Source organism: Pantherophis guttatus, chromosome 6 (genome assembly GCF_059756535.1).
Source record: "Pantherophis guttatus breed Tessera chromosome 6, ASM5975653v1, whole genome shotgun sequence".
Classification (NCBI taxonomy): domain Eukaryota; kingdom Metazoa; phylum Chordata; class Lepidosauria; order Squamata; family Colubridae; genus Pantherophis; species Pantherophis guttatus.
Window position 1 is genome coordinate 58,263,970 of NC_142068.1, and position 26,795 is coordinate 58,290,764.

Sequence of the window (26,795 nt, forward strand, 5' to 3'; positions counted from 1 at the left end):
TTGATAAAAAATTTAAAAATTCCGATTTAAATTTTAAAAAAATCCAATTTAAATCAAAAAATCCAATTTTTGTATTCTTTTTTTAAAAAATTATTGATTTTTATCCACCCTGATCTGAAGAGCACTTTTGTGACAGAAGACGCTGTCAGTGGATCCCCACAATGACGTTCAGCTCAATCCCCTATCTACTTTAACAGTATTTCCCATAAGACCTCCTTTGACTCCTTTAAATTTAATTTAAAACAATTACATTATTTTAAATCTCTGTCATAAGTTTATTTATTCTGTTATTCTCTATTCTCCTGTTATCTTGTCTCCATACAACAAATTTCTATTTCTTTTCTTAAAAAGAAAAGAAATAAAATCTACTATTCTCTTTAATAACTGGAGATTGCACAAAACAACGAAGCAATAAATGCAATATGATTGAGTGCATATAGTGATTGGCTAGTTTATAGTTCCAAGTATGGTGGAAATCCTATACATTTCTATTAATTTGCACTTGATTTCTTGCCCATCTCTGTTGTAGGTGTATAATAATAATAACAAATATTTAACATATATGCCCAACCCATTCTATATCTGTTTCCATGCGCCTGAGAAAATGTGCTGGGGCTTACAAAGGCTTATGGGTTTTAATAAAATGTGCTTATAGACTTTTTCTGAGTACAGATAGTCCACTTACAACAGAAGTTACAGCGGCCACTGAAAAAAAGTGACTTATGACCATTCTTCACACTTACGACTGTTGCACCACCCCTATGATCAAAATGCAGAAGCTTGGCAACTGACTCATATTTATAATAGTCAGGGTCCCGGGGTCATGTGATCACCTTTTGTGACCTTCTGACAAGCAACGTCAACGGGAAAACCAAATTCACTTAACAGTTGTGTTACTAACTTAACAACTGCAACGATTCGCTTAACAACGATGTCAAGAAAGGTCGTAAAACAGGGCAAAACTCACTTAAATGTCTCACTTAACAACGGAAAGTGTGGGCTCAGTTGTGGTTGTAAGTGGAGGACTAACTGTCCTTTGGTAGCCAAGAAAGGGGCTATATTGGGAGGAAGAGGGCAAAAACTGAAGACAGAAAAGCATCAGATAATAACGTGTAAAGCAGTGTTTCTCAACCTTGGAAGCTTGAAGATGGGTGGACTTCAACTCCCAGAATCCCCCAGCCAGCGCTGCTGGCTGGGGAATTCTGGGAGTTGAAGTCCACCCATCTTCAAGCTACCAAGGTTGAAAAACACTGGTGTAAAGGGATCCTTGTCAGAAGCGAACAGGTGCTTCATTCCCTCTTTCAGTTTTTAATTCCCTCTCTGGTCATTTAAACGGCAGAGAAGGACTCGAATTAGAGATGGGCCTTTTGCGACTTATGGCATGCCCCGTTAAGTGTTTTTAAAGGATAACTTCGAGAGGCGCTCGGAAACCGGCTGTGGGAGGCACCGAGCGCCGCCTGCCTGCCTGCCTCTACCCTCGGCTGAAGCCCAACATGGCCCGAAGTTGTCCCGCTTCGACTCCTCTCCTTCACCCTAAGCGCGGCCTACCGTTTAAAAAAGGCATAGCCCTGCAACCGAAAGACTCGCCATTGAGGCAAATAATGGAAAGGCTCGGCTTCCCTCGCCTCTCCCGCGCTGGCTTCTGCTCTGCTCCCGCGTCCGATTCGTACCGTGGGAGAAGTTGCCGGTGTCGTTCTTGCAATAGCCGCAGCGGTAGCCGCCGTCTCCCCCCAAGTACTCCACGATGCTCAAGAAACCGCCTCCCATCATCGCCATCTTGGCCGCCCGGCCGGCTGCCTCCGCCTTCCGATAACCCCGTGTCCGCCGTCCAGCCGAGGGAATCTCTCGGGCGCCCTAAGCAGCGGCGGCCGCAGCCGCCATTTTAACCCAGGGCAGAAGGCAGCTCGATTGAGCAACGGAGGGCCTCCGCTTGTGAGCGCATCTTCCGGTTGCCAAAGGCAGAACGCGGAGCCTCCATTTGCGGGGCCGAATAGGACTATTTGAAGCCAGAAGAGGGGAAACCTCATTAAAGGCTCACCTACTTTTATCCCTGTGCTTTGGTGTGACGGCTTCCAGAAGCTTCGTATCCTAATTCAAGATAACTAGACAGATTTCATTTATTTTTGATTTATTAAATTAATTTGTCGCCCATCTCCTTCCAAGGTGAAGCTATAGTAAAAGTGTTAGCCTTTATCAGATTGATACCGGGTACCTTACTGGCCTTTGGTTTCAAAAACATTCTGACGGGCAGAATTCCACAGAAACAAGTGCAAGCTATTTTTTTTAAAATGTGACAATATAGGATATAGATGTATTCTATACATACATGTACATACATAATCAATACATGCATACATACATTATATATATATATAATGTATGTATGCATGTATTGATTATGTATGTACATGTATATAATATATATATATAGTAGGTCAACTTTATCTTCAGACAAATAAATGTAACAAAAGGTAATGTTACTGCTCTATTTCTAAACACCAGGAAGAGCTTGGGGAATTTTCTTTCAGGTGCCAAGGATACTCTGAAGAGATGCCATGTCTTGTGTTTCGGGCACACACAAAAAAAAGGCTGCCCAAAAGGCAGAGATTAAAAGTGAATATCTGAAAAAGCCTGCCAGTCGGTTCAGGAAAGCACCCTAGGTCCTGAGAGTAAGTCTAATTTTATGGTAATAGACAGTGCATATTAGAGTGATGGGCTTTTGTAGTGTTAAATTGCCTACTCTGCTCTGTTGGTAGCACATCTCTCTAAGCTTCCTCTTTATTGATAAGGATCATCGTCTTATTGGGAATTGGGTGGCTTTTTTTAAATGAAGTGGTGTGGAGGAAGAATTCAACTAGCAGATGGGCAATTAATGTAGCTTTTGCCATGCTTCTTTTGGGCTACATTAACTAACCAAGAGACAATTGTTTGGTACATGCTCCACTAGTCACTGCTGATTGTTACATAGCTGAGAACCAACAATGGCTATTTGAGAGTTCTTTTTTGCACCCTCATATATAGATCCAATGTGGAGGTTTCCACATCCCTAGGAAATAAATAGTCATTGCCACCCAGCTGCCTAATTCTCTGTCCTTAGAGGAAGTGTTTTTTCACAGCTTACACATTTTATGTAGGGTAGATTCTTCTGTATTTTCAACAGATCCACAAAAATAAACATACTTCATTCCCCACAACATTCATCCTGCTTTAGCTCACAGTTGAGGACTGATTCCCTCATTGTACAAGTGCTTTTTTCCCCTATTTCTGAAATTCATCCAGCACTAAATATATTTCTTAAGATCTTTTCAGGGCAATGGATTATCTTTGATATACAATCAGGTCCAGAAATATTGGGACATCGACACAATTCTAACATCTTTGGCTCTATACAGCACCACAATGGAGTTGGAATGAAACAAACACAATGTGCTTTAACTGCAGACTGTCAACTTTAATTTGAAGGTATGTACATCCAACTCAGGTGTAGGACTTACAGCAGTTTGCATATGTGCCTCCCACTTGTTAAGGGACCAAAGGTAATGGGACAGAATAATAATCATAAATCAAACTTTCCCTTCTTAATACTTGGTTGCAAAACCTTTGCAGTCAATCACAGCCTTTGCAGTCAATCACAGCCTGAGGTGGCTCAAGAGTTCATGGCTTCCATGACAGCCATGGACCTGACCCAGTTAATTCATGGCCCTACCCACACGGGGGGTAACACGTTGGATCTGGTTTTTGTCTCTGGACAGTGGTTGAGTGATCTCGAGATAGGGGATATAGTCACCGAGCCCTTGTCATGGTCTGATCACTCTCTCCTTCGTCTCGACCTTTGAACCGCTACACTCCGCCGCAGGGAGGCGGAGCCGATAAGATGGTTCTGCCCCAGGCGCCTGATGGAACCTGGCAGGTTCCAGATGGAGCTTGGGCCATTCCCTGAGGCTCTGGCACACGCCTCGACTGGAGACCTAGTGGCCGCCTGGGATAGGGCGGCCGCTGGAGCTCTGGACCGGGTCGTGCCTTTGCGGCCTCTGACCCGGCGCAGATCTCATTTAGCTCCTTGGTTCACTGAGGAGCTGAAGGAGTTGAAGCGCCGGAAAAGACACTAGAGAGTAGTTGGAGGGCCAGTCTTTCTGAATCTGACCGGACACTGGTAAGATCTCATATTAGGAATTACCTAGTGGCAATAAAAGCAGCGAAATGTAGCTATTTTGCTGCTCTTATTGCGTCATCAGATAATCGCCCGGCCACCCTGTTTAGGGTGACCCGCTTCCTGCTCCACCAGGAAGCGCAGGAGGACCCCTTGGAGGGTAGACCCGAGGATTTTGTTCAATATCTGTATGACAAAATCACTCAGATTCAGGAAGATCTGGACTCCGACTGGGTAGTCTCAGGAGGAGGGACTGGGGCAGGTCTTGAGAATGTTATCTGGGATGAGTTTGATCCTGTGACCCCTGAAGACGTGGACAGGATTCTGGGTAGACTGAACGTGACTTGTTTATTGGACCCGTGTCCCTCCTGGTTAGTGCTGGCTTCTCGGGAGGTGACATGAGGCTGGTTCCAGGGGATTATAAATGCTTCGTTGGGTGAGGGTGTCTTTCCTGCCGCCTTGAAAGAGGCGGTGGTGAGGCCTCTCCTCAAGAAGCCTTCCCTGGACCTGGCAATGTTGGTAAATTATCGTCCGGTTTCCAACCTTCGTTTTGTGGCGAAGGTTGTTGAGAGTGTGGTTGCGCAACAGCTCCCCCAGCACCTGGATGAAATGACATATCTGGATCCGTTCCAGTCGGGCTTCAGGCCCGGGTACAGCAAGGAAATGGCATTGGTCACGTTGGTTGATGATCTCTGGAGGGCTCGGGACAGGGGGTGTTCCTCTGTCCTGGTCCTGTTAGATCTCTCAGCGGCTTTTGATACCATCGACCATGGTATCATGCTGCACTGGTTGGAAGAGTTAGGGGTGGGAGGCACTGTGTTGCGATGGTTCTCCTCCTTTTTCTCTGACCGGTTGCAGTCTGTGTTGACAGAGGGACAGAGGTCGACCCCGAAGCCCCTAATATGTGGGGTGCTGCAAGGGTCGGTCCTCTCGCCTCTCCTGTTCAACATTTATGTGAAGCCGCTGGGCGAGATCATCCGTGGTTTCAGGGTGGAGTACCATCAGTACGCTGACGACACCCAGCTGTACATCTCCACCCCGGATCACCCCAACGATGCCCTTGAAGTGATGTCCTGGTGCCTGGAGGCCATACGGATCTGGATGGAGAGGAACAGGCTCAGGCTCAACCCATCCAAGACCGAGTGGCTGTGGTTTCCGACATCCCAATATAGTCAGTTGACGCCATCAGTGACTATTGGCGAATCATTGGCCTCCACGGAGAGGGATCGCAACTTGGGCGTCCTCCTGGATTTACGGCTGTCTTTAGAAGAGCACTTGACGGCCATGGCCGGGAGGATTTTTCATCAGGTTCGCCTGATTCGCCAGTTGCGTCCCTTTCTGGATCGGGACTCATTACACACGGTCACTCATGCCCTCGTCATCTCCCGCCTGGACTATTGCAATGCTCTCTACATGGGGCTCCCCTTGAGGAGCACCCGGAGGCTCCAACTGGCGCTGAGTGTGGCCGCGCGGGTGGTAATGGGAGCGACATGGCGCTCCCATGTAACACCTCTCCTGCGCGAGCTGCACTGGCTCCCGGTGGTCTTCCGGGTGCGCTTCAAGTTTTGGTTACCACCTTTAAAGCGCTCCATGGCTTAGGACCTGGTTATCTACGGGACCGCCTACTACCACCAATAGCCTCCCGCCGGCCAGTACGCTCTCATAGAGAGGGACTCCTCCGGGTGCCGTCAGCCAAACAGTGTCGACTGGCGGCCCCTAGGGGGAGAGCCTTCTCTGTGGGGGCACCTACCGTCTGGAATGAGCTCCCCCCGGAGATACAGAGGATCCCGGATCTGCGCACCTTCCGCCGCGCTGTGAAGACCTTTTTATTCTATCAGGCGGGCTTGGCCTAATCTCTTCCCTTTTTTAAATATGTAAATTTTAATCTGTTTTTAAATTATCGGGTTGTTTTAATCTGTCTGGGCCAAAATGATTTAATTTGATTTTATCTGGTTTTTAAATTTTTTGTATCTATGTATTTTATTGTTTGGCTGTTCACCGCCCTGAGTCCTTCGGGAGTAGGGCGGTATACAAATCAAATAAACTACAAATCAAATAAACTAAACTAAACAGCCTGAAGTCTGGAACGCATAGACATCACCAGACGCTGGGTTTCATCTCTGGTGATGCTCTGCCAGGCCTCTACTGCAACTGTCTTCCATTCCTGCTTGTTCTTGGGGCATTTTCCCTTCAGTTTTGTCTTCAGCAAGTGAAATGCATGCTCAATGGGATTCAGGTCAGGTGATTGACTTGGCCATTGCATAACATTCCACTTCTGTCCCTTCAAAAACTCTTTGGTTGCTTTTGCAGTATGCTTTGAGTCATTGTCCATCTGCACTGTGAAGCGCCGTCCAATGAGTTCTGCAGCATTTGGCTGAATGTGAGCAGATAATATTGCCCGAAACACTTTAGAATTCATCCTGCTGCTTTTGTCAGCAGTCACATCATCAATAAATACAAGAGAACCAGTTCCATTGGCAGCCATACATGCCCACGCCATGACACTACCACCACGCTTCACTGATGAGGTGGTATGCTTAGGATCATGAGCAGTTCCTTTCCTTCTCCATGCTCTTCTCTTCCCATCACTCTGGTACAAGTTGATCTTGGTCTCATCTGTCCATAGGATCTTGTTCCAGAACTGTGAAGGCTTTGTTATATGTTGTTTGGCAAAGTCTAATCTGGCCTTCTCATTTTTGAGACTCACCAATGGTTTACATCTTGTGGTGAGCCCTCTGTATTCACTCTGGTGAAGTCCTCTTAATTGTTGACTTTGACACACATACACCTACCTCCTGGAGAGTGTTCTTGATCTGGCCAACTGTTGTGAAGGGTGTTTTCTTCACCAGGGAAAGAATTCTTCGGTCATCCACCACAGTTGTTTTACGTGGTCTCCCGGGTCTTTTGGTGTTGCTGAGCTCACCTTCTTTTTGAGAATGTTCCAAACAGTTGTTTTGGCCATGCCTAATGTTCTTGCTATCTCTCTGATGGGTTTGTTTTGTTTCTTCAGCCTAATGATGGCTTGCTTCACTGATAGTGACAGCTCTTTGGATCTCATCTTGAGTTGACAGCAACAGATTCCAAATGCAAATAGCACACTTGAAATGAACTCTGGGCCTTTTATCTGCACATTGTAATTGGGGTAATGAGGGAATATCACACACCTGGCCATGGAACAGCTGAGAAGCCAATTGTCCCATTACCTTTGGTCTTTTAACAAGTGGGAGGCACATATGCAAACTGCTGTAAGTCCTACACCGTTCACCTGAGTTGGATGTACATACCCTCAAATTAAAGCTGACAGTCTGCAGTTAAAGCACATTGTGTTTGTTTGTTTCATTCCAACTCCATTGTGGTGGTGTATAGAGCCAAAGATGTTAGAATTGTGTCGATGTCCCAATATTTCTGGACCTGACTGTATGTGCTGCTACTGTTTTAAATTTAACAATATTATCCATTTCAGTATAGCAGCAATAAATCATAATAAATGGCACTGTCTGGTTGATTTCTACCAAATTTTTTTCCCCCATCCTTTCAGAGATATGTTCATGTAAAAGCAATGAAAAGCAAGAAACTAGAAAACCTTACGTTTGTGTCGGGGGCTTGGGAATTGCACATTTTTCCCAAATGATTTCCCATTTCCCAAATCATTATTTTTCTTGCTATATACATATATGTTATGTGTGCATAGTGAGCTGATTTTTTTGCATCTATTCTTTTCTGAATGCATTAGTATTCATATAATTTGAACCCGACACTCAGACTCCTATGTGTTCTGTTAATTTTTATTAAGCACAAAAAGTGACAGCATATCTACTTCCAAGACATGCTGCAGAAGCTGGACATGGCCAGATCAGAAGTACATATTCTCATTTTGTCATAGAATGCAATCAGAATGCAATTACAGACACAAAGAGAATGAGAAATACAGGTAGTCCTTGCTTAACCACCTTTCATTCAGCATGTATTCAGTTATGATGGCGCTGAACAAAATGCCTTATGAGCAGACCTCTAGCTTCTGGCCTTTGCGGTTGCCCAAGGTCATGTGAAAATTCAGTCCTGTCATGTTTACAACTGCAGTGGACCTTTGTTCTCTTTGCCTCCCTCCCTTCCACTAGGTTCATCATCCTGAACACGCAAGGGGAGATGCTGTGGAAATGTCCAATAGACCAGCGATCCCCAATCTTTCCAGCTTGGTGGGCCGGCGGGGGTGGCGGAAGGGTTGGTTCTGAGAGTGGTAGGCATGTACATGCAAGCACACACAACTTCATTTGTATGAGTGGCCCGGGGATTAGGGATCCCTGAAGGTAGTATAGTCCACCAGGTAAGAACTATGGGCAGGTGTGTGCTGTGCCACATCAAACTACTGATTAGGACCTCATTTCAGGTCCTCCTTTCACAAAACAGTCAGCAAAAAGGAGCTGTCCAAATGGCAGTCCTGGCTGCACCAGTTATGAAAGGAAACCCTGGCCAGCACACAAAAGGACCCAGGTGGTAGTGGTGGGCAGTGCAGCCACTGGCCAGGGCACAGGGTAATTGGTGGATCAGAAGGAAGCCAAAAGTAGGGAGATGGAGAGGGAGAGGTTGCTGGAAAGAATTGGACGCAGTCCCATACCTTCTTCTAAGAAGCCAGGTGAGTACTTGCTTAACGACCATGTGGATTCATTCAAAGATTCCCAGAACTGCTCTCCCTAAGTTGAGCAATCACGTGACATTTCACTTAACAACCGGGTCACTTGGCATCAAGTGAAGGCTACTTGTACTTCAATAATTACTGGTTTTTTGATTATGTGCCATCAAGTTGCTGATTGCCTTTAGTTAATCCACTATTTAGTCCTTATTTAAATTGTTCCACTCATAGGTGTGGAATACTTTTCTAGATGTGAAGAAATAACGTTGCAGATTCAGAGTAAGTTATTTAAGACATGTGTTCAACATTTACAAAAGGCGATGAAATATACTTTGTACTTTGAATTCATAAGATGCTGGCATCAATCATATTGTAACATCTATACTAAAGACTGAGATGAAATGTATATACCACCTAACCTGGCACATTACAAGTAGTCCTTGACTTACAACCAAAGTTTACAGGCTCCACTCCCAAAGGTATTTACAATCCGATTCAAAGTTCTGACTGCCCCATCCCCCAGGTTATTTTGGGTGCATGGCAATTGGCCTGCATTTACAGCTGTTTGCAGAACCCCACTTATGACCAGTTTACATTTTTTGCTGTTAACTGGTGTTTACTTCCAGTTTCCAGCAAAATAAAGACCATTCACTTAAAGACCATGCAAAAAAGGTTGTAAAATCAGGCATGATCACGTGATGACCTACTTAATGACTGGTACAACTTACGATCGTAATTCCTTGCTCAATTAGTCATAAATTGAGGACAATCTATATTCATTAAAAAACAGCAGTATATGATCCAAAGGTATTTTTTCAAGGGGCAACTGGACTCTTGTTTTTCTCTGAAAATGTTTCACTTCTCATCCAAGAAGCTTCTTCAGCTCCGACTGGATGGATTGTCAGCAGCATCAACTCCGTCACCTACAACGCTGCAAAATATCTAACCACCTAATCAGCTCTTCTGATCAGCAACACCAGCCATCACATCAACAATTCACAGGACTTTGCCAGCAAGGTTTGCAAACTAAAACTGGCCCCTAAAATTAGTTTGACAAGACTGCATGTTCTCTGACATTAATGCAGTCCGACTATAATTGTCTAAAATCTGCTCATTTGGCTTCAAAAACAAATCTCCTTAGTGCATTTATATTATGTATGATTTGTATGATGCCCATATGCATATTAGAAATCTAGTGATGGAACAATATATGCTAGGAATGGAGGAACACCATAGAATTTTATAAATTAACAACTAATCCAGCTTCACCTATTTTTTGTATCAGCTATAATACCACTACACTTTGTTATCGCATGCAACTTTCCAAGAAAATACTTACAAAGGAGTAATTTATAAGGTGCAGGGCAGCTTCCCAGCATCTACTAGACTGCACCTTTAGTCCAAAAAATAGTATTTTCAAAGCCAAAGTTTCCATGTTATGATCTATATTTAATATTTATATTCATTATTCTGTAAAGGTTAACAAGTTGCTTACGCAACTAAAAATGACTATAGAAACATTTGAAATTATTAATCTTGAACACACAGCCCATTGCAAAAGTGTATCAAAGTCTTTAATTCCAAATTGTTGTTTCTGTTGAAGTTTTAATAATATGGACATCCACAAGTTACTTTGTTCTTATAAGCCATTTCTCAAAGACATTCTACTTCATCCTTCTTTTCACCATAAACATTTGAGTGCTTATGTTAAATGCAGAATTACACCCAAATGGTATGATGGAGGAAAACAAAATATTTCAACTAGGTAAGTACATTCTATGATGTAGAGAGCCTGATGCACTTTTCTTCTCAGCCTTTCTTCTTGGTCTTGCATTTCCACTCCCCATTTTTCTTCTCTACATCATCATTCACAAATAATGAGGTTCAAAATCTATGGAACTATAAATAAGATCTATAAAAGTGCATATTCTCCTAAACTAAGATATAATTAAGACATACTGCTGCAACATAAAGGAATTGAGAGTGTACCATCCTTTAACATTTAAATGGTTTTTTAAGCACAACTATCTACGTCTCTCAATATGAATCTCCTTGGACATTAAAGATTAATAGAAAAGGATCCTTAAAGCAGTCTTTTTCAGGCACATAAAAGAAGACATGTTCTGCATCACTCCAAAAATACAGAGCAAACTCCCTTGGGAACTCTTTCCATGTCTGAAGACTATCAAATGTCTTCTGTTACTGAGATGTATCGTATTTTGTTGGTATTGTTAGTTAACTTTTTGCTTTATGAAAAAGTGAAATACAAATTGAAACAACATAATGTTGACCAAATGAATGTGTAATAAGACAAAGCACATTCAGAATATAAAAGCTACAACGAGACTAATTTGCTGTTACAGCAAATAAATAATGTACAATATGTTGTAAAATACAACATTGTTATTTAGAAAACCTGCAGGCACTCCTCTTATTCAAGCAAATATGCAATACTTAAAACAGGAAAGTTTAGCTCATTTCCATCCAAGATCAGGCTGGTTCTTACAGAACTATAGATACCTGTATAAAAGAATGAGATTGAAATCTGCAAAAGATAGATAGAATTCAAGTTAGCCCAACTAACATTTATTGTGCTTGAATATCAACAACAAAAATGATATTAAATAAAATAAAAATAGTACCTTACATTCAGATCAGCTTCATCTCATTTCTGTGGCTGTGAAAGAGGTGGAATCATTGGCTCCGAAATTTCAAATATCTCCACAATATTCTATGTGAAAATAAAAAATTTATGTCTTTTAATCTATAGTATTATAAATAAAATGTGCATTAAGAACCATATCTACCTTTTCAGCCACCACTAGTTAAAATATTAAGCTGTTAAATGCAAAGTTATGTATATTACAAGTTAACAGAACTTCTGATTAGCATTTATTTTTACAATACTTTTACAATCTAAATTCTGGATATGTGCTGCAATTTTTTTTAAGATGGGAAACTACAGAATACATGAATGAAATGCATTGCTACTTTGATCAACAGTCTGTCTTATTATACAGACTGACAGACAGACAGACAGATACACATTGAAGGAAGAATATATATTTTTCCCCTTCCAAATTTACAGAACCAGGACCTTGCCTTTCCATATTTTTAAGATCTAAATAATATAGGTATGCTAATCTTAGTTATAGCATTTTAGATACAGAAATGCAGTACAGGAATATTTAAAATAACTTCTGGAAATAAAATATTTAACTATACCATCCAGTCTTGATAGCTCATTGATATGACGGCTTGCTTCCGTGCTTGAGTATCCTCATAATTTTCTACTCCTTGTGGACGTAAAGGTTCTAGCAAAATATTTTATTTTTGGGACACATGTTTTTATTTAAAGAAATGAAAATGCAATTTCTCTAAAACAATATAAACTCAAGTATATGTCAAATTAAGAGACAAAGACATTTGTTTAAAACAACTCCTAGTATTAGAAATATTGCAATATTAATTTAATTTAATTAATTTAATTAATCATATTTCTATGCTGCCCAACTCCCAAGGGACCCAAGGGACATTACCTATTATAGGAAGCTTATCTTGATCCAGTTTTATTCTTGCAAGTCCATCCTAGGAAAAAAAAAGTTCAATTTATCCCCAAGATAGCAAATCTGTCAGAAACAGGTTATGAAATCTGAAATACATTTACTGGGCTGAACGCTCAACAGCGATAAGAATGATAAACAAATTTAGCCACATATTAGTTGCTTGACTTTGATTAAATGAATTGTATGATTACATTGTTATATGAAATAAACCACGGTTCAGTTATGGTTTAGTACAAAAAGCAAACCCAGTCATTCAAGAATTAGTTTTCCAGTTTTAATCTTTTAAACAGTAGATAGATGTAGGACTTAAAACCAACTTATTTCCAGTAAGAAAAAACCCAATCAGATTTTTTAACAAAAACAAAGCATGATCCATATTTCAAGTGTCTAAATATCATACCATATTGTTTATAATTATCAAGCTTGTTTCAAAATCAATTTATTACCACTGTCAAACTGGAAAGAAATCTGGTTTATAAAAGGGAGGTTAGTAAATTATAAACATACATCAAATTATTTCTATTACATAAGAGATGAAAAGAATTAGTCAACTAGCAACCCTCCAACATGGATGGTTCAAATCTTGTGCATAGATTTGTGGCACAATACATTTGTTTTTTGTAATTAAGGGAGCAAATTAAAGGAGCAAAGAGCCTTGGTAGTACAGTGGTCTAAGGCACCCTGTTATTAAGCTGGTTATTAAGACCAGCTGCCTGCAATTACTGCAGGTTCGAATCTCGCCAAGGCTCAAGATTGACTCAGCCTTCCATCCTTTCTAAGGTAGGTAAATTGAGGACCCAGTTGTGGGGGCAATAAGCAGACTTTGTATAAATATACAAAAGAATGAAGGCTATTGCTTAGCGCATTGTAAGCCACCCTGAGTCTCTGGAGAAGGGCGGCATATAAATCAAATTTAAAAAAAAAAATGTTTTTCCTTACCCTTATTAAGAATGAGACATGAAACATGTTTTCCACAGTTCGTGAAAAAGAATTTGGGTCTGTCACAAACTCAAGGAAGGATATTGGTGTAGAAGCTATAATGTAAAAACAACATAATTTTAATATTGATACATTCATTTAGCTATTCAGCCTATTTCTAGTTTGCTTTCTGTGTTCAACATCATTTAACTATCATTCATCTATGAATGAAAAAAAATTCCTAAACCCACATTTAATATTTTTCACTATTCCTTTTTTTTCAATTTAAAGGCAGATCTAATCATGGTCTGCAGCAGAATGAGAAATGTAAACTGAATTTTCTTAACAAATCCTAGATATATGCTGTCTGAATGATTCTTCCTACACAAAAGTATTATCATAACATCAGATTGAGAAATATGTAATTATGGAGCCAAATTAATATAATTGAGCATTTCCAGTACAAATATCACCATGAAAATTAAGCTAATTGCCTGTGTGTGTGTGTGTGTGTGTTTCTTTTTCGTAGGTTTTATGTGTATTTCTCTTTAGCCAAGTTCTACCTACGTAAACCAAGGTATTATGCAGCCCTAGTTCAGTGAAATCACAATTCACTAGTTTTTGGGCTTTTTTTTTCCTTCTGGCAGCCAGCAGTCTCCCAATGGGCAGCAAAGGGTCTGCTGGCTGCCAGAAGAAAAAAAGAAAAAGAAAAAGAAAACCCCCAAAACTAGTGAATTGTGATTTCATTGAACTAGGGCTGCATAATATCTTGGTTTACGTAGGTAGAACCTGGCTAAAGAGAAATATATATCTATATATCTATACACACACACACACACACACACACACACACACACACACACACACACACACACATACATATATATACAGCTAAATGTTTGAAGCTTACAACCTCTTTATAACTTCAACTGAACTTTTCTGCTCAAATATTTTTGTTCTGACATAGCATCCTTGATTTTATACTCTTCGTATCCTAGCCACCATAACAATACTTAAAGAAAAGAGGAAACTGTGTGAATGCTGAATTCCATTAACTTACGCTCTTCTGCGTAATAGGCTTGTAAGAATCCCAAAATCCTTTCTACTTCCTTTTCAGTAGCTTCTTGATGAGATTCTTCCATTTTCTTTAACTAAAAAAAGGAATTAATTTAACAAGCTATTGTCAATATAGCTATATTTTATGACAATGTTACAGCAGTCTTCCCCTTCCATTATAATATTCTTAGATTAATTTCTTTTTAAAATATTACAGTTTTCCTTAAAGCATACTTTATTATGGTGCCTCATAATCAGCAATACTTTCATAAATGTAAACTTGATTTCAGGGACAAATGAAATGTATTTTTTAAGAGAGTAAATATCTGAAGATGAGGTAAACATTTTCTTTCTGTTTCCTAATAGATATGTGATGTATGCAAACATTCTCCTATCTAACAGATAGGAGAATGTGCAAAAATAGAACTGACCTCAAATAATTCTACTGATATGAAGAATAAGCTTTTAAAGTTAACTTAAAAGTTTTATGTACCATTTACAAATTACAATAAAGAATCAGCTTCTTCAAAAGTATATTTTTTTCCATGTATGTATATTAGAAGCTTATTGGGCAAATATCACACCCTCCTTCAGTAGAAGTCAGTGTCATGTCTGGAAGCCATATTATCTGTGTGCCTTGAGGATCCAGGCCTGCCACAATCATACCGTGGGAAGTTGGGAGGGGGGGATGCATGAGTGAAGTAGAGATAGCCATAACAAACTTCTCTAAGAGAAGTTCAAGGCCATGGTGTCTGGCAGCTGTACAAAGAAGAAATTGGAAGATGTCTTCTGTTCAGGAAAGAACTGATTGAAGCTGTGTGGACATGTGGGAGATGTGGGCAAGGTCTTGAACTTTCTTGTGGATGAGGAAAACCCGGACGCTTTCAGATTCGGGTTTTCCCAGATGTGCCAATATGACATCTCTAATAAAAGTTAGCTTTGAGGAACTTCAAGCGTCGGAGTTTGATTTCGTTGGGGATGTTACTTGGAACCCTGACAGTAGAACCAAACATCTGCTTTCATTGGGGGTGTTACTTGGAACCCTGACAGTCAGAACCAACATCTGCAGGAAAATCATTGTTCATTGTAAAGCTTTGTTAAAACAAAAAATCTATTCTACGTGTCCTCTTCTGTTACTGTGCTATCAATTTCAGTTGGAAGTTTCTCATCCCCAAAGTAACATTAGACTTTACTTCTCATATGTAACTCACTTGTGCAGGCATTGCTCTGTTTCCATCTGAAGTTGCCTTCTTTCGTTGCCTTTCAATTCGTGGCCTTTCAACAGGAGGATCTGGAGTAAATGTGCCTAACCTAAGACAACGAAAACATTGTCAATTCCTTATGTAACATTCCAAATAATTTGATGACATAACACTGTTATTCTATTTTGCAAACATGGCTAACAAACTAGAAGGATGTAGCAATAGAAGCCTCAAAAAAAAAAGAACCTGGTGTTTGAATTGCTGAGAGATTAGAATTTCTTTCAGTTTCATGCCTTCAGACCTAATAAAGTTTTGATGTTAGAGTCATGTCGGAATAATACATATGAATGCAAAATCCTAGTCTGGTTGCTCTCAACTATACACATTTTTTGCTCTTATTTCAAATTTTAAAACGTTATTACCTAAGAGCAACAAAAGGAAACATTTATAGAACACCTTTAAAGCACTGTTGGAAAGAATATCTTGTTCCAATTATGGAATAAATTAGGGTCAACAGCATTTTCTATCAAGAAACCTCTTGCCCCAAACCCATTTGATGTATGCCACATGGAAGCTAAGAATGACAACATAATAAAAAGTCTTTGGTTTCTTTATCTGCAGAAATCTTACAAGTCCAATCAGATAAAAACATAGAAGCTAGGTATCTTGCTCACTTCAACAAGTGTTCAGGCATTGCAGAAAATTTCCAGAAAATATATGCAAGGCTTTCCAAAGTGCTGAGAACAAAGCTCAAAGAGAACAGTAGACAAATTATAATGTGTAAGATTCTTTAATTGTTATTCAAGTCCCAAGTAACAAGAAATCTATAGTATAATTCCTGTGAAAGCTATCACACCAGACTGAATGATGGATACCATAAATAAACTCACATGAAATGGAAAACTGGTGCCCTCCTAAAGTATTTTTTTGCTTCTTCACCAAGTTTATGCCAAGCATTATTAGGTAAGAATCCACTAGCAACCTGTTCTTCTTCACTATCACTTTCTTCTATTTCCAAACGATTTAGACCCATAAGTGATAACTGTAGAAGAAATATATTATGGTATCAATTTGCATTTTATACAAAATACACAACAATATGAAATTAGAATTTAATTCAAGAACAAATATGATGTTAAGGTACATAATATTTTGAAGGTATTAGTAATATTATGCTTATGGAGTTAAGATTTATGTCTAAATCTATACTGAATGATACTAAATGCATATGTAAATAATTCAAAATACAGTGTTTTAGAACTTTGATCTGAAATTACAATATCTTAATTTATCTAGTTTTTTTAAACAGGGAATTCCATTTGAAATATGTGGTGCATGTTATCTCTTTGCACCAACCGTTTTCCCCTCACCACCATCTCCAAAAATGCAGAACTATTTACATAACTGAAATTGTGGAGCCACACATTTCTTTCTTTGAAGTGGTACAAAGAGCTACTTGAATTGCCTTAACTACTATAATATGTGATTTCAGACAAGACAAGCAGACAAATATGTTTTTTTCCAAACCCAAACTACCAGCAAGCCTGGTCTGTGATGCCAGGTTAAAAAAATGAAAATATAAAGAAACCTGAGCAGTAATTTTTAATTTTCTTTGGTTCATGATTGATGATGGGGCAAAAATGAATTGTGACACATGGCTTACAATTCTAACTATCCAGTACAGCAAAATAATTCTACAGGATAAAAATTTTTTTTAGATCACTACATTTTTGGTACCAAATAGTTTAATTTTCAATATTGCAAGAATTCACTAATTTGAAGTAAGTGTGAGAAAACCAGAGAAGAGGTTATAAAGCATGACAGCCCAAGAGTTACAGCCTACATTTAAAGGAAGCAATGGGGTTCTAACGTCTATTAAAATATATGATTAATGCAACAGCAAGCTAACTGTCTAGTTCCCATGAACTGAAGGACCTCAAGTGCACTGCATACTTTTTTTGATTTCAGACTCTAAAATTTATATTTCAGCTTATATGAGTGAAATATTTACATATACTTTTAAATATTGCTATTAGCTTTGCTAAAAAAATTGTTTCCCCTATTCTATTTAATAAAACAGAAAAGACTTATATTACTATAGACTTCATCATTGCAAACTTACTAAATCTTCAGCAAATGCAGATGGATCAAATATTGTCATATCTGAGTGTAACTGGCTTGCTTTTTCTTTTCCTAGATTTGATGCCAAAACTAGGAACTGGGCATCCAAAGCGGCCTCTCTTGCCCAGGACACTGTTTTGAAAGAAGAAAAATATTTTGCTAGATTCAAAGGGAATTGAAGGCAAGAACATAATTTTCATTAAAATTCAGTTTCTGATGAATGCTTGTTTCCATGAATCGCAAGTTAACTAAATAAGAGTAAGTTAACAATTCAATGTGATGGGCTAGAAGAAGAAAAATGCATTTTTTGGAGAGAATTCTAAGCAAGATATGCATTCAAATTATTTGCTGTATGATCTGATAAAAGAATAGGGTAATAGGCAATATAGGTAGTCCTCGATATATGACAATTGAGCTCGAAATTTTTGTTGTTAAGCAAGACAGTTGTTAAGTTTTGCGCCATTTTATGACCTTTCTTGCCACAGCTTTTAAATGAATCGCTGTAGTTGTCAATAACAGTTGTTAAGTGAACCTTTGCTTCTAAAGATTAACCATTGACTTTGCTCCTCAGATGACAAACTGTGATCACATGACCCCCGGGATACTCAACTATCATAAATACATGCCAGTTGCCAAATATCCAAATTTGGATCACATGACTATGGAGGTGCTACAAAAGTATTAAGTACAAAAAATAGTCATAAGTCATATTTTTCTACCTTAGAATGGTCACTGAATGAATGGTTGTAAATTGAGGACTACCTACATACAGATAATAATCTGTAAAAAAAAATACTGATTTAGTATGGGTCAACTAGTTGCATATTTTAGTTGGTGACTATTTTAATAATGCTAACAGCTTAAGAGTATAAAAACATTGAACATTGTGGCAATGACAATGCAGCATTGACTCCTTACAAGATTTGTTTAAAAAATCTTGGATAAATTTAGAATCAGGCCTCAGATTCACAAACACCAAGCTCTATATTTTTTAAAAAAATTTCCTAAACTTCAGAAATTAAGTTTTAAACCTTTCAAGATAACAAGGTAAATCAATGAAGAGCAGTGTCAAGAATGACAATTACATTTCACAATCGTGTTTATAATATTTTATTAGCAACACAGTTGCTAACTGGCAAAAAACAAAAACATGCAGGTGTACTAGAAGCTGCCATTTTTCTCCAAATGAAATAAATATTAAGAGATAGAATCACAGAGCCCCAACCACCTCTGAAAAATTACAGATTTGTATCTCTTGACAATTTATCTCCAAACAGTACTGGATTTCAACAAGAAATAAGATTAAATTCCCTTACCCTCACTTATTCTGAAAATTAATAAAAGTTCTTCCTTGAAGCTTAAGCTTTGAGGTTTACCAATCAAGAGTTGTCTCCAAAGTGCACTAAATGTCATTAAAAAAGGGACCAAAACAAAGCCCACTATCAATCAGAACTAGGTAGCCATTTATAACTGAAAAGGCGACAAAGATTACCAGTATGTCTTTATTGATATTACTTGTAACATTTTTTTTCATTTGTATCACTTACCATATTGCTTGCTTAATATATGTGTGATTAGTATGTTCATTATTACATTATTGTCTTGTAAAAGCATGCTATGGGTTTCTGTTGATACTTAAAACAATAAGAACTATTCTTCCTGCTGAGTTTCATACTTTATCATTTATATTCATATCACTTGATGTAACATTTACTGCCCACCAAACATGAAGTATTAATAAAAATGACATATACCTATCAATCAAAAAGAAAGTAGCATATCATTAAGAAAGAAACCACAAGAGAGGAGAGAGAAGAGATTGCATTTTTAATTGCTTTTAATTACAGGGAAATAATTTTAGAGAAATAAAATAATTTTCTTCTCTGCTGGCCTCTTCTAGTTCCTTCAGGCCCATAGAAAATTAATCTTCTTCAAGCTTTCTGAAGAATACAGATGGCTACTATTTGTAATCAAAATGATTTATATTTTCCTCACCAGAATAAGTTGAATGTATTAAATAAAAGTGGCAATGAAACACATATTCTTTCCTTTTTATTTTATTTGAAGCTTCTAGAAATTTTTAGAAAGAAATCATTTAGAAAGAAAAATTGTGAAGTATATTTGGGATAATTCTCATCTTACCTCCAGAGAACAGTTTATCAGCATCTTCTAGAGCTTCTGTCAATTTATCGTTATTGGTGCTCAGCATCAGCTCATGGTTTTCTAGGAAAACATGGAAAAAAAACAAAACCAATATTTAATCATTGAGATATCTAAACCAAAAAGCTCACCCCATTAAAACCAGAATATACACCAATTTGCAAGATAAGAGTTCCACTTCTTGAAGTACAAGATGCCCAAAGATTCCAATTAAGATTTAGAATACATTTTATATATGTTTTTTTAAAAAAAATAAATATTGTGACACACACACACCCCATCCCCAACTGAGGCATTTAGACTTCATTCATTTAGAAGAATGAAGGTTTGGGAAAGGAATCTCAGAATGGCGCGAGCTCTCAAGCTCCACCACCTCCAAACCACAGCAAAGTGGGGACGGAAAAGATGCTCCCCATCCATCTTCCCCATCGACAGGAAAAAGGATCCCGAAGCAGGAGAAGAGCAGATATCTACGTACTGCACCCCTGTCTCGCCCGATCCTAAGACACATCAGTCTAATACTGCTGATGTTACCTAGTTTGGGTAAAGAAACGCCTGCAAGAGAACAAGCAAGCTCGACAGCCTGCAGCGCCACTCCCTTCCCTCTTTATATCCCCACGCATCACCGCCCCCATGGAGACAGGGGTGGGCGGCAGCGACCGATCCAAGGCCACCCAAACCGGCTTCCTGGATCAACCGGGATTACTTCGCGCCATTTTTCTCCTTAATTGGGTGATGGGGAAGGAAGGAACTTACGCTGAACGGTAGAAATTAGTTCTCGGTACTGTTGGCGGATAATGCGGCGCGTCGTCATTTCGTCAAATTCCTCCCCGGAAGTTTTCACCTTGAAATGGAACCGGCAGACCCTTTGGGGCCCAATCCCCGGTTTTTAGAACAGCCCGGCAGGGCATTAGAAACTCAGCGAGCGCCAAGATGAGGCAGCGCTCCCGGTTCCGGCCGGGCCTCTAACCTCGAACTCCGCCCTCCCTTATTTCCCTCCCTCTCGCTCTCTCTCTCTCTCTCTCTCACACCAGCTGTTCTTCCTCGCGCATTGAACGCCGGGAAAAGGAGGCTGGAAGAGGCGTTGCGAACATAGAGATAAATAACGAAGAGAGAACTCTCAACGCCAAGAGGGAAGTCGCTGTTGTCACAATAGATTTTAGAACGAGGCGGAATCATGTCGCCGTCTTCAGTTAGAATGGAATAGGAATGGAAATGGAATGGAGGGGTGGGCAAATGTGGCTCTTTTACAACCTGTGGACTTCAACTCCCAGAATCCCTGAGCCAGCTGAGCAAGCTGGCTCAGGGATTCTGGGAGTTGAAGTCCACAGGTTGTAAAAGAGCCACATTTGCCCACCCCTAGAATAGACCGTTTATTGTCGCTTTAAATGTACACTAATCGGCATTAAAATGAAATTTCGTTGCATACGGCTCTAAAAGGGTCACCACCTCCAACATGCACTACCTAAACATGACAAAATAAAGAAAAGTATGTATATACCCACGTATATTATAAAGACACGGATAAACAACACAGTCTAGTTCGGATGTATATATGGAACATGGCGAAAGAAACGACGTTTGCCAGACGGATGGCGAAGGGAACAGAGCTGTTACAGAATCTGGAAGTCCTACTAGAAATACTTGGAAACCTCCTCTCAGAGGGGAGCAAACAAACCGTGAAGTGTGTGTGTGGGGGGCTCTCTAAGAAATGCTTTGATAATGATAATTGATAACGAAGTGGCGAACAGCCCTCGAAAACGTCGGCTTTAAATCTCTCTATAGCAGGGGTCTCCAACCTTGGCAACTTTAAGACTTGTGGACTTCAACTCCCAGAGTTCCTCAGCCAGCTTTGCTGGCTTTGCTGGCTGAGGAACTCTGGGAGTTGAAGTCCACAAGTCTTAAAGTTGCCAAGGTTGGAGACCCCTGCTCTATAATATTATTTCTTGCGATGATAGGTAATAAAAGTTAGGAGAGCTCTAAATTAACAAAAAAGTGGGCTTCTACAGCTGTAGTAAGCCGAGATATCTAAGGCCATGGGTCTGATCTTCAAAAGCTTTCTGAACGTTGACGGCAAGCCGGAAGGTTCAAGTCAGAACGCGAAGGTTGCAATTTCCAGTGTTTGGTAGTAGTGGGTCTTTTCTCCATTCACCTATCAGTTACTTAGCCGTTTTCAGATACGTGAATTTCAACATGCTGGCTGAGAAATTCTGGGAGCTGAAGTCCACACATTTTATAGCTGAGTTGGAGAAACGCTCATCTGGAAGAGTGAAGGAAGGAGTTGTGTGTCTTTTCCCAACGTGCCACTTTGGGGCTGTTGTCCCCATAAATACTGGTGGATGATACAGGTCGTTATTGGATATATAAATAAACTTTTTTTTCAGGGTGATGGTGCTCAGTTGCTTAAATGCCTGCCTTTCAAAACGAAGATAATTATTAATGGCATTGGTTCTCAGCACCACATAGTGGCAGGCTTTTAAGTCGCATCCTTTTCAACAAGAAACGCTATTTAATGCTTTTTTTAAAATAGATTTTTCCATTTCGGTAAAAAAGCAATTACATGTATTAACTCAATTTGGTATTTTCAGATATTTATATTTTTTTGAAGTTTATCTCTTCGCCACATGGCAATTGACTTCTGTACCAAAGAAACTGACTTGCAGTACAATCAAAAGACTGTTCAGCATGGGAAAGGCAAACATACTTTAACTATTCACTGATTATAAATCAGCTACAGATGATTCCTGAATCATGGCATCCATTGTAAATAAACACGTTTTTGTTTTTTTCAGCTTTTTTTTTCATTTATAATTTTATGTATTTTTATTTTCTCTCTCTGTATGTATATATAAACTTAATATTAAAACATGCAGTAGAAAATTAAGGATATCTAGAAAAGAAATTTGCTCTTGTTTTCCTAATTTAGTTCTAGCTAAATTTCAGGTAATACTGCTGAATGAAAGTACACAATACCTGAATTCTGTTATTATTCTATTGTAGGAAGTTTGCACCCACCCTCTCCTAGGAAAATGAAATATTCTAGGAAATATTAAAAAGGCAGAATATTCCATTTCCCTGGATGAGAAATGGATAAACGTTTTTAGGCAGGCAGACTCACTCTTAATAGCCCCAACCATCCTCAATAGCCCACAGCAGATGTCCACACTTAAGAGATAAAGAGATAGCTAGGTCTGTTCATAGGCAAATGCGCTCACCCAAGAGCCAACAAAGATAGGATTAGCCCTCTACCTATCTAGCAACAGAACTCATCACATGGCACCTGGGAAGATTGCATCATCCAGCAAGGCTCAACCAAGTTTGGGACTCAGGACAGACTACAGAGTTGCCCCTGTATGGCCCCATATGGAGTCTGACAACCAATCAGAATACAAGCTCAAAGTCAAAGCCCAACAGAGGGCATAAAACCAAGGCACTCTCAGCATCTCAGCCCTTTTTCTGTTCAGGAACTCAAGCTATGTGATCCTGTTCATCAATAAACCTTCTTTCCAAGCAACTTCCATGAATCCAGTGTCTTTTTCCCCACTTGGAACTGCACCCAAAAGGATATTTCTTCCAACACTATTTTTTTTTTTTTAGGAGAACTGATGTCTTGTTTAGATCTTGGCAGTGAAAAAACTTAGGTTACCTCCTCCAATGGCGACATAACAGTTGTGCTGTATTTTGCTTTGTTTGTACACTAAGATATGACTAAGATATGAACCGTTTACCCCACATATAAATTTGACAAAAAATAATAACAGAAGAATGAACCATTACTGTATGCTTAGTATTTCTACTCGTAGTAGATAGAAATATGCTTATTTGTGGGAACTTGGGGGAGGACATAATAAAAACAGAACAATGTTAGTCTATGGTGGCCCAAAAAAAAAATCAGATTGTATCCTTCATCAATCTAGTTCTTCCATTAATCTGATAAAGTGACCTACAGCTCCTGAAAATTTATGCCAGTACATAAAATGTGTTAGTCAAAAAGACTGATTATGTTTGATTGAGGTTTATTTGGAGTCACTTTTTTAGTACAGTTTACAGATTTTAAATTCATATTTCTTCAAGCTTCAGGATGGTCAATTGTATTTTAAAGTGCATAAAACACATTTTCTTATTTCGTAATAAGATTTTTCCTAACTTCTATAAGTACTGGTCTACTGTTGGATGCTATACTGTATATGTACAGTAAATATGTAGAAGTCACTATCAAAATAGTATTTTCAGATGGCAATAACAACCAAACTACAGACAACTTAGAGATACAAAGCATTTTTTTTTCTGTATAGGGGTTAACAACTGGCTTTGTTTCCTATGATTATTCTGCCCTTGTGATGTATAGAGCCATAATCTAACCATTTGCCCAGCAAGCCAGGCTACATAAACTACATGTACACATATAGTGTAACTGGCTAACTTTTTGTTCCTATTTATTTATATTTATGTTTATTTATTTTCCTATTTTTTTATTTATCACATGTGATTTTATGCAATTTCATGAATTCAGCAGTTAAAATAACAATAACCAGCACCAGCACACATAATCCATTAACTCTCAATCTCAATTTCATCAGGGTTTAAGCTTTTTAAATTAAAATGTTAATTCAAAAATTAAATAATTTTTCTAGTACCCTGTTTCCCCGAAAATAAGTCCTCCCTGGATAATAAGCCCAATCGGGCTTTTGAGTGCAGGTGCTAAAATAAGCCCCCCCTGAAAATAAGCCCTCCGCAAAAATAAGGCCTCCCCAAAAATATTTAAATGCATGCACAGCCGGTCTTCGCCATTTCCTCTGGTTAGTGTTAGGGAAACAGAGCTGGAAGATGACAAGAGTAGCCTTGACTTGCTCCACGTGCCCCAAAATAATAAGACCTTCTTGAAAATAAGGCCAACCCCTTATTTCAGGGTTCAAAAAAATATAAGACAGGGTCTTATTTTTGGGAAAACACGGTATATTTATGGGAAGCAATTCCACAAGAGAAGACCTTTGGCAAAACTTATTTCCCTTTAAGTACCTTCTCTGCCATACTTCCTTCCCTCTTTGGAAGGAAGAAATTCTGAGTATATATTCTACCAGCACCCTTTGTAGGATTTTATAAATTATCACCTACGCTTTAAATTGCACTCAGAACCAAACTGGCATCAGTGCAGCTCTGATGCTTCAGGAAGTTGTATGATAATATTGTGTAAAGCGGTGTTTCTCAAAGTTAGCAAGTTCAAGATATGTGGACCAGTTCCCAGAATTTCCTGGCAGTCCACACATCCTGAAGTTACCAAGGTTGTGAAACACAATGTTAAAAAGAGAGATGGAATTGGGAAGAAGAAAGGGAGCAATTTAATAAGGAGAAAAGATTACACAATCCTAAGAGAGAAGGGTGAGAAAGAAACTCAAAATAACCCAACCTTGATTTTGTTTGGCAGGGACAAACTCCAAGCTTTTTAGGTTCTGTTGTTCTACCATGAACCAATAAAGAGCACTTGTGGAAGTCCTGCTGGTCCTGTTTCTTGACACTTTCTTGAAGGGCTGTCACCTTGTTGATAACCATTAGCATGTAGGCAACTGTAGTTTGCTCCAAGTAAAGTTTCTGGATGGTCCTGAAAAGTCTCAGCCTTAATATAACAGGGATATATTGACTCTAAATTAAAAATAATTCAGTTCCTGGTATTCTTCGAACCAAGTTTTTTATATTTCACTAACCTTGCTGTGAGACTCTGAATCACCTTCAGCTCTAAGCAGCTACTATACAACCTGAGACTTAACATAGGTCATCAACAAAAATGAGCTGTGCAGTTTCCATTCGATGATTCATACTGGAAAGTGATTAAATGTGCTTTCAGAAGCCACCAGCATCTACTAGGAGTGGGGGTGGGGAGGAATTTTGATACTTGTGAGATTGTCATCGTGATTTACTCTATGTGTTTACAACAGATGTCATGATGGGAATGTTTAATATTGGCATTTGTGTGATGCCATTTTAATGTCTCTGAATTTGGTTATGAGCACCATCATCAAGATTTTATGATTTATGAATAAGGCTTTGTTTGCACTTTATACAAACCAAGGTTTCGTTGAAAATGGTTTTCTGAATTAATACAATTGTCTGGTTTGCATGACACACTGAACTATAGCTTATTCAAATGGGCTGGACTTGCAAAACACAGTGCTAGGCTCATTATCCATGATTAACTCAACTACAGTTTATTTATATCCTCTATTTGGGGGGAATTTGCACAATACCTTAAATCAACAACTAATCAAGTAGGTTGAAATAATACAATGTGCTAGACATGCTTTTCTCAGCCAGGCTTTGATAGAACTCTTGGCACCATGGAAAATTGCTGGAGGTTCCACAAAAAGTTGTGACTGAAAAGAAATTTTTAAAAAAATAACTTTGCATGCTGTACATTGCCTATACCTGCAGTAATGGAAATTTTTATGTGCTGTGGCTTAGGTGTCAGCCTTCCACATTGCATTTCTTGAACATGTGGTAAAATTGAGGTTAGAAGTGAATTGTATTGTGAGGTTTCATATTTTTTATAGATTTATATATATTTGTCTCTCTCTCCTGTACATACACATGTACACACACACACACCCCTACACAGGTATTCGATGAAAGTTATTTTAAGGGCTCCTCCGCAAAAATGTTGAGAAAGGCTGTGTTAACCTGTGGCTGATATGTTTAGGATTGAGTATAGCCTATAAATCCTTCTTTTTGTGCAGTTTCTTCAGGTTTAATTACTTGAGACTGAATCTCCATTGCTAACTAGAGAAGCAAACTAACTATTCTATTACAAATGTGCATAATGAGCCTCCAGATGAATTTTTTTTACTGCAATTAAATGCCTTACTCTGCAGTGTATATGGAGAAATATTTTGCAATAGTGTTTTTCCTGCACTAATAGTGCCACATCTCTTTTACTGCACCCCTAGGCTTACCAGTTTCTACAGACAATCACTTTCTCATTCCATGGTTATGTTTATTCA

General features: G+C 38.9%; 2 protein-coding genes across 8 annotated transcripts in view; both read right to left on the bottom strand.

Annotated features, from left to right (window-relative positions):
* The window catches only part of ATE1 (arginyltransferase 1), a 64,824-nt gene extending 62,606 nt beyond the window's left edge, over window positions 1-2,218 (bottom strand). For all 4 annotated transcript variants that reach the window (XM_034436365.3, XM_034436363.3, XM_087872963.1 and 1 more), the window contains exon 1: window positions 1,671-2,218. In XM_034436365.3, the coding sequence (XP_034292256.1) occupies window positions 1,671-1,776 (106 nt within the window). In that variant the 5' untranslated portion in view covers window positions 1,777-2,218. The remainder of the gene's footprint in view (window positions 1-1,670) is intronic.
* Window positions 2,219-10,332: 8,114 nt separating this feature from the next.
* Window positions 10,333-21,057, bottom strand: NSMCE4A (NSE4A component of SMC5/6 complex). Of its 4 annotated transcripts, none has more exons than XM_034436367.3 (11): window positions 20,560-21,057; window positions 19,786-19,866; window positions 17,645-17,775; window positions 16,413-16,564; window positions 15,532-15,631; window positions 14,325-14,415; window positions 13,286-13,380; window positions 12,320-12,368; window positions 12,006-12,094; window positions 11,423-11,511; window positions 10,333-11,325 (listed from the first exon to the last, which is right to left on the bottom strand). In XM_034436367.3, the coding sequence occupies exons 1-10, from the start codon at window positions 20,615-20,617 to the stop codon at window positions 11,446-11,448; spliced, it is 912 nt and encodes a 303-aa protein (XP_034292258.2). In that variant the 5' UTR covers window positions 20,618-21,057; the 3' UTR covers window positions 10,333-11,325; window positions 11,423-11,445. The 4 variants fall into 4 exon arrangements, with proteins under 4 accessions (XP_034292258.2, XP_034292259.2, XP_087729090.1 ...); XM_034436368.3 differs by having other exon boundaries at window positions 11,428-11,511; window positions 20,560-21,026; XM_087872964.1 differs by having other exon boundaries at window positions 11,428-11,511; window positions 20,338-20,583.
* Between the last annotated feature and the right edge of the window lie 5,738 nt (window positions 21,058-26,795).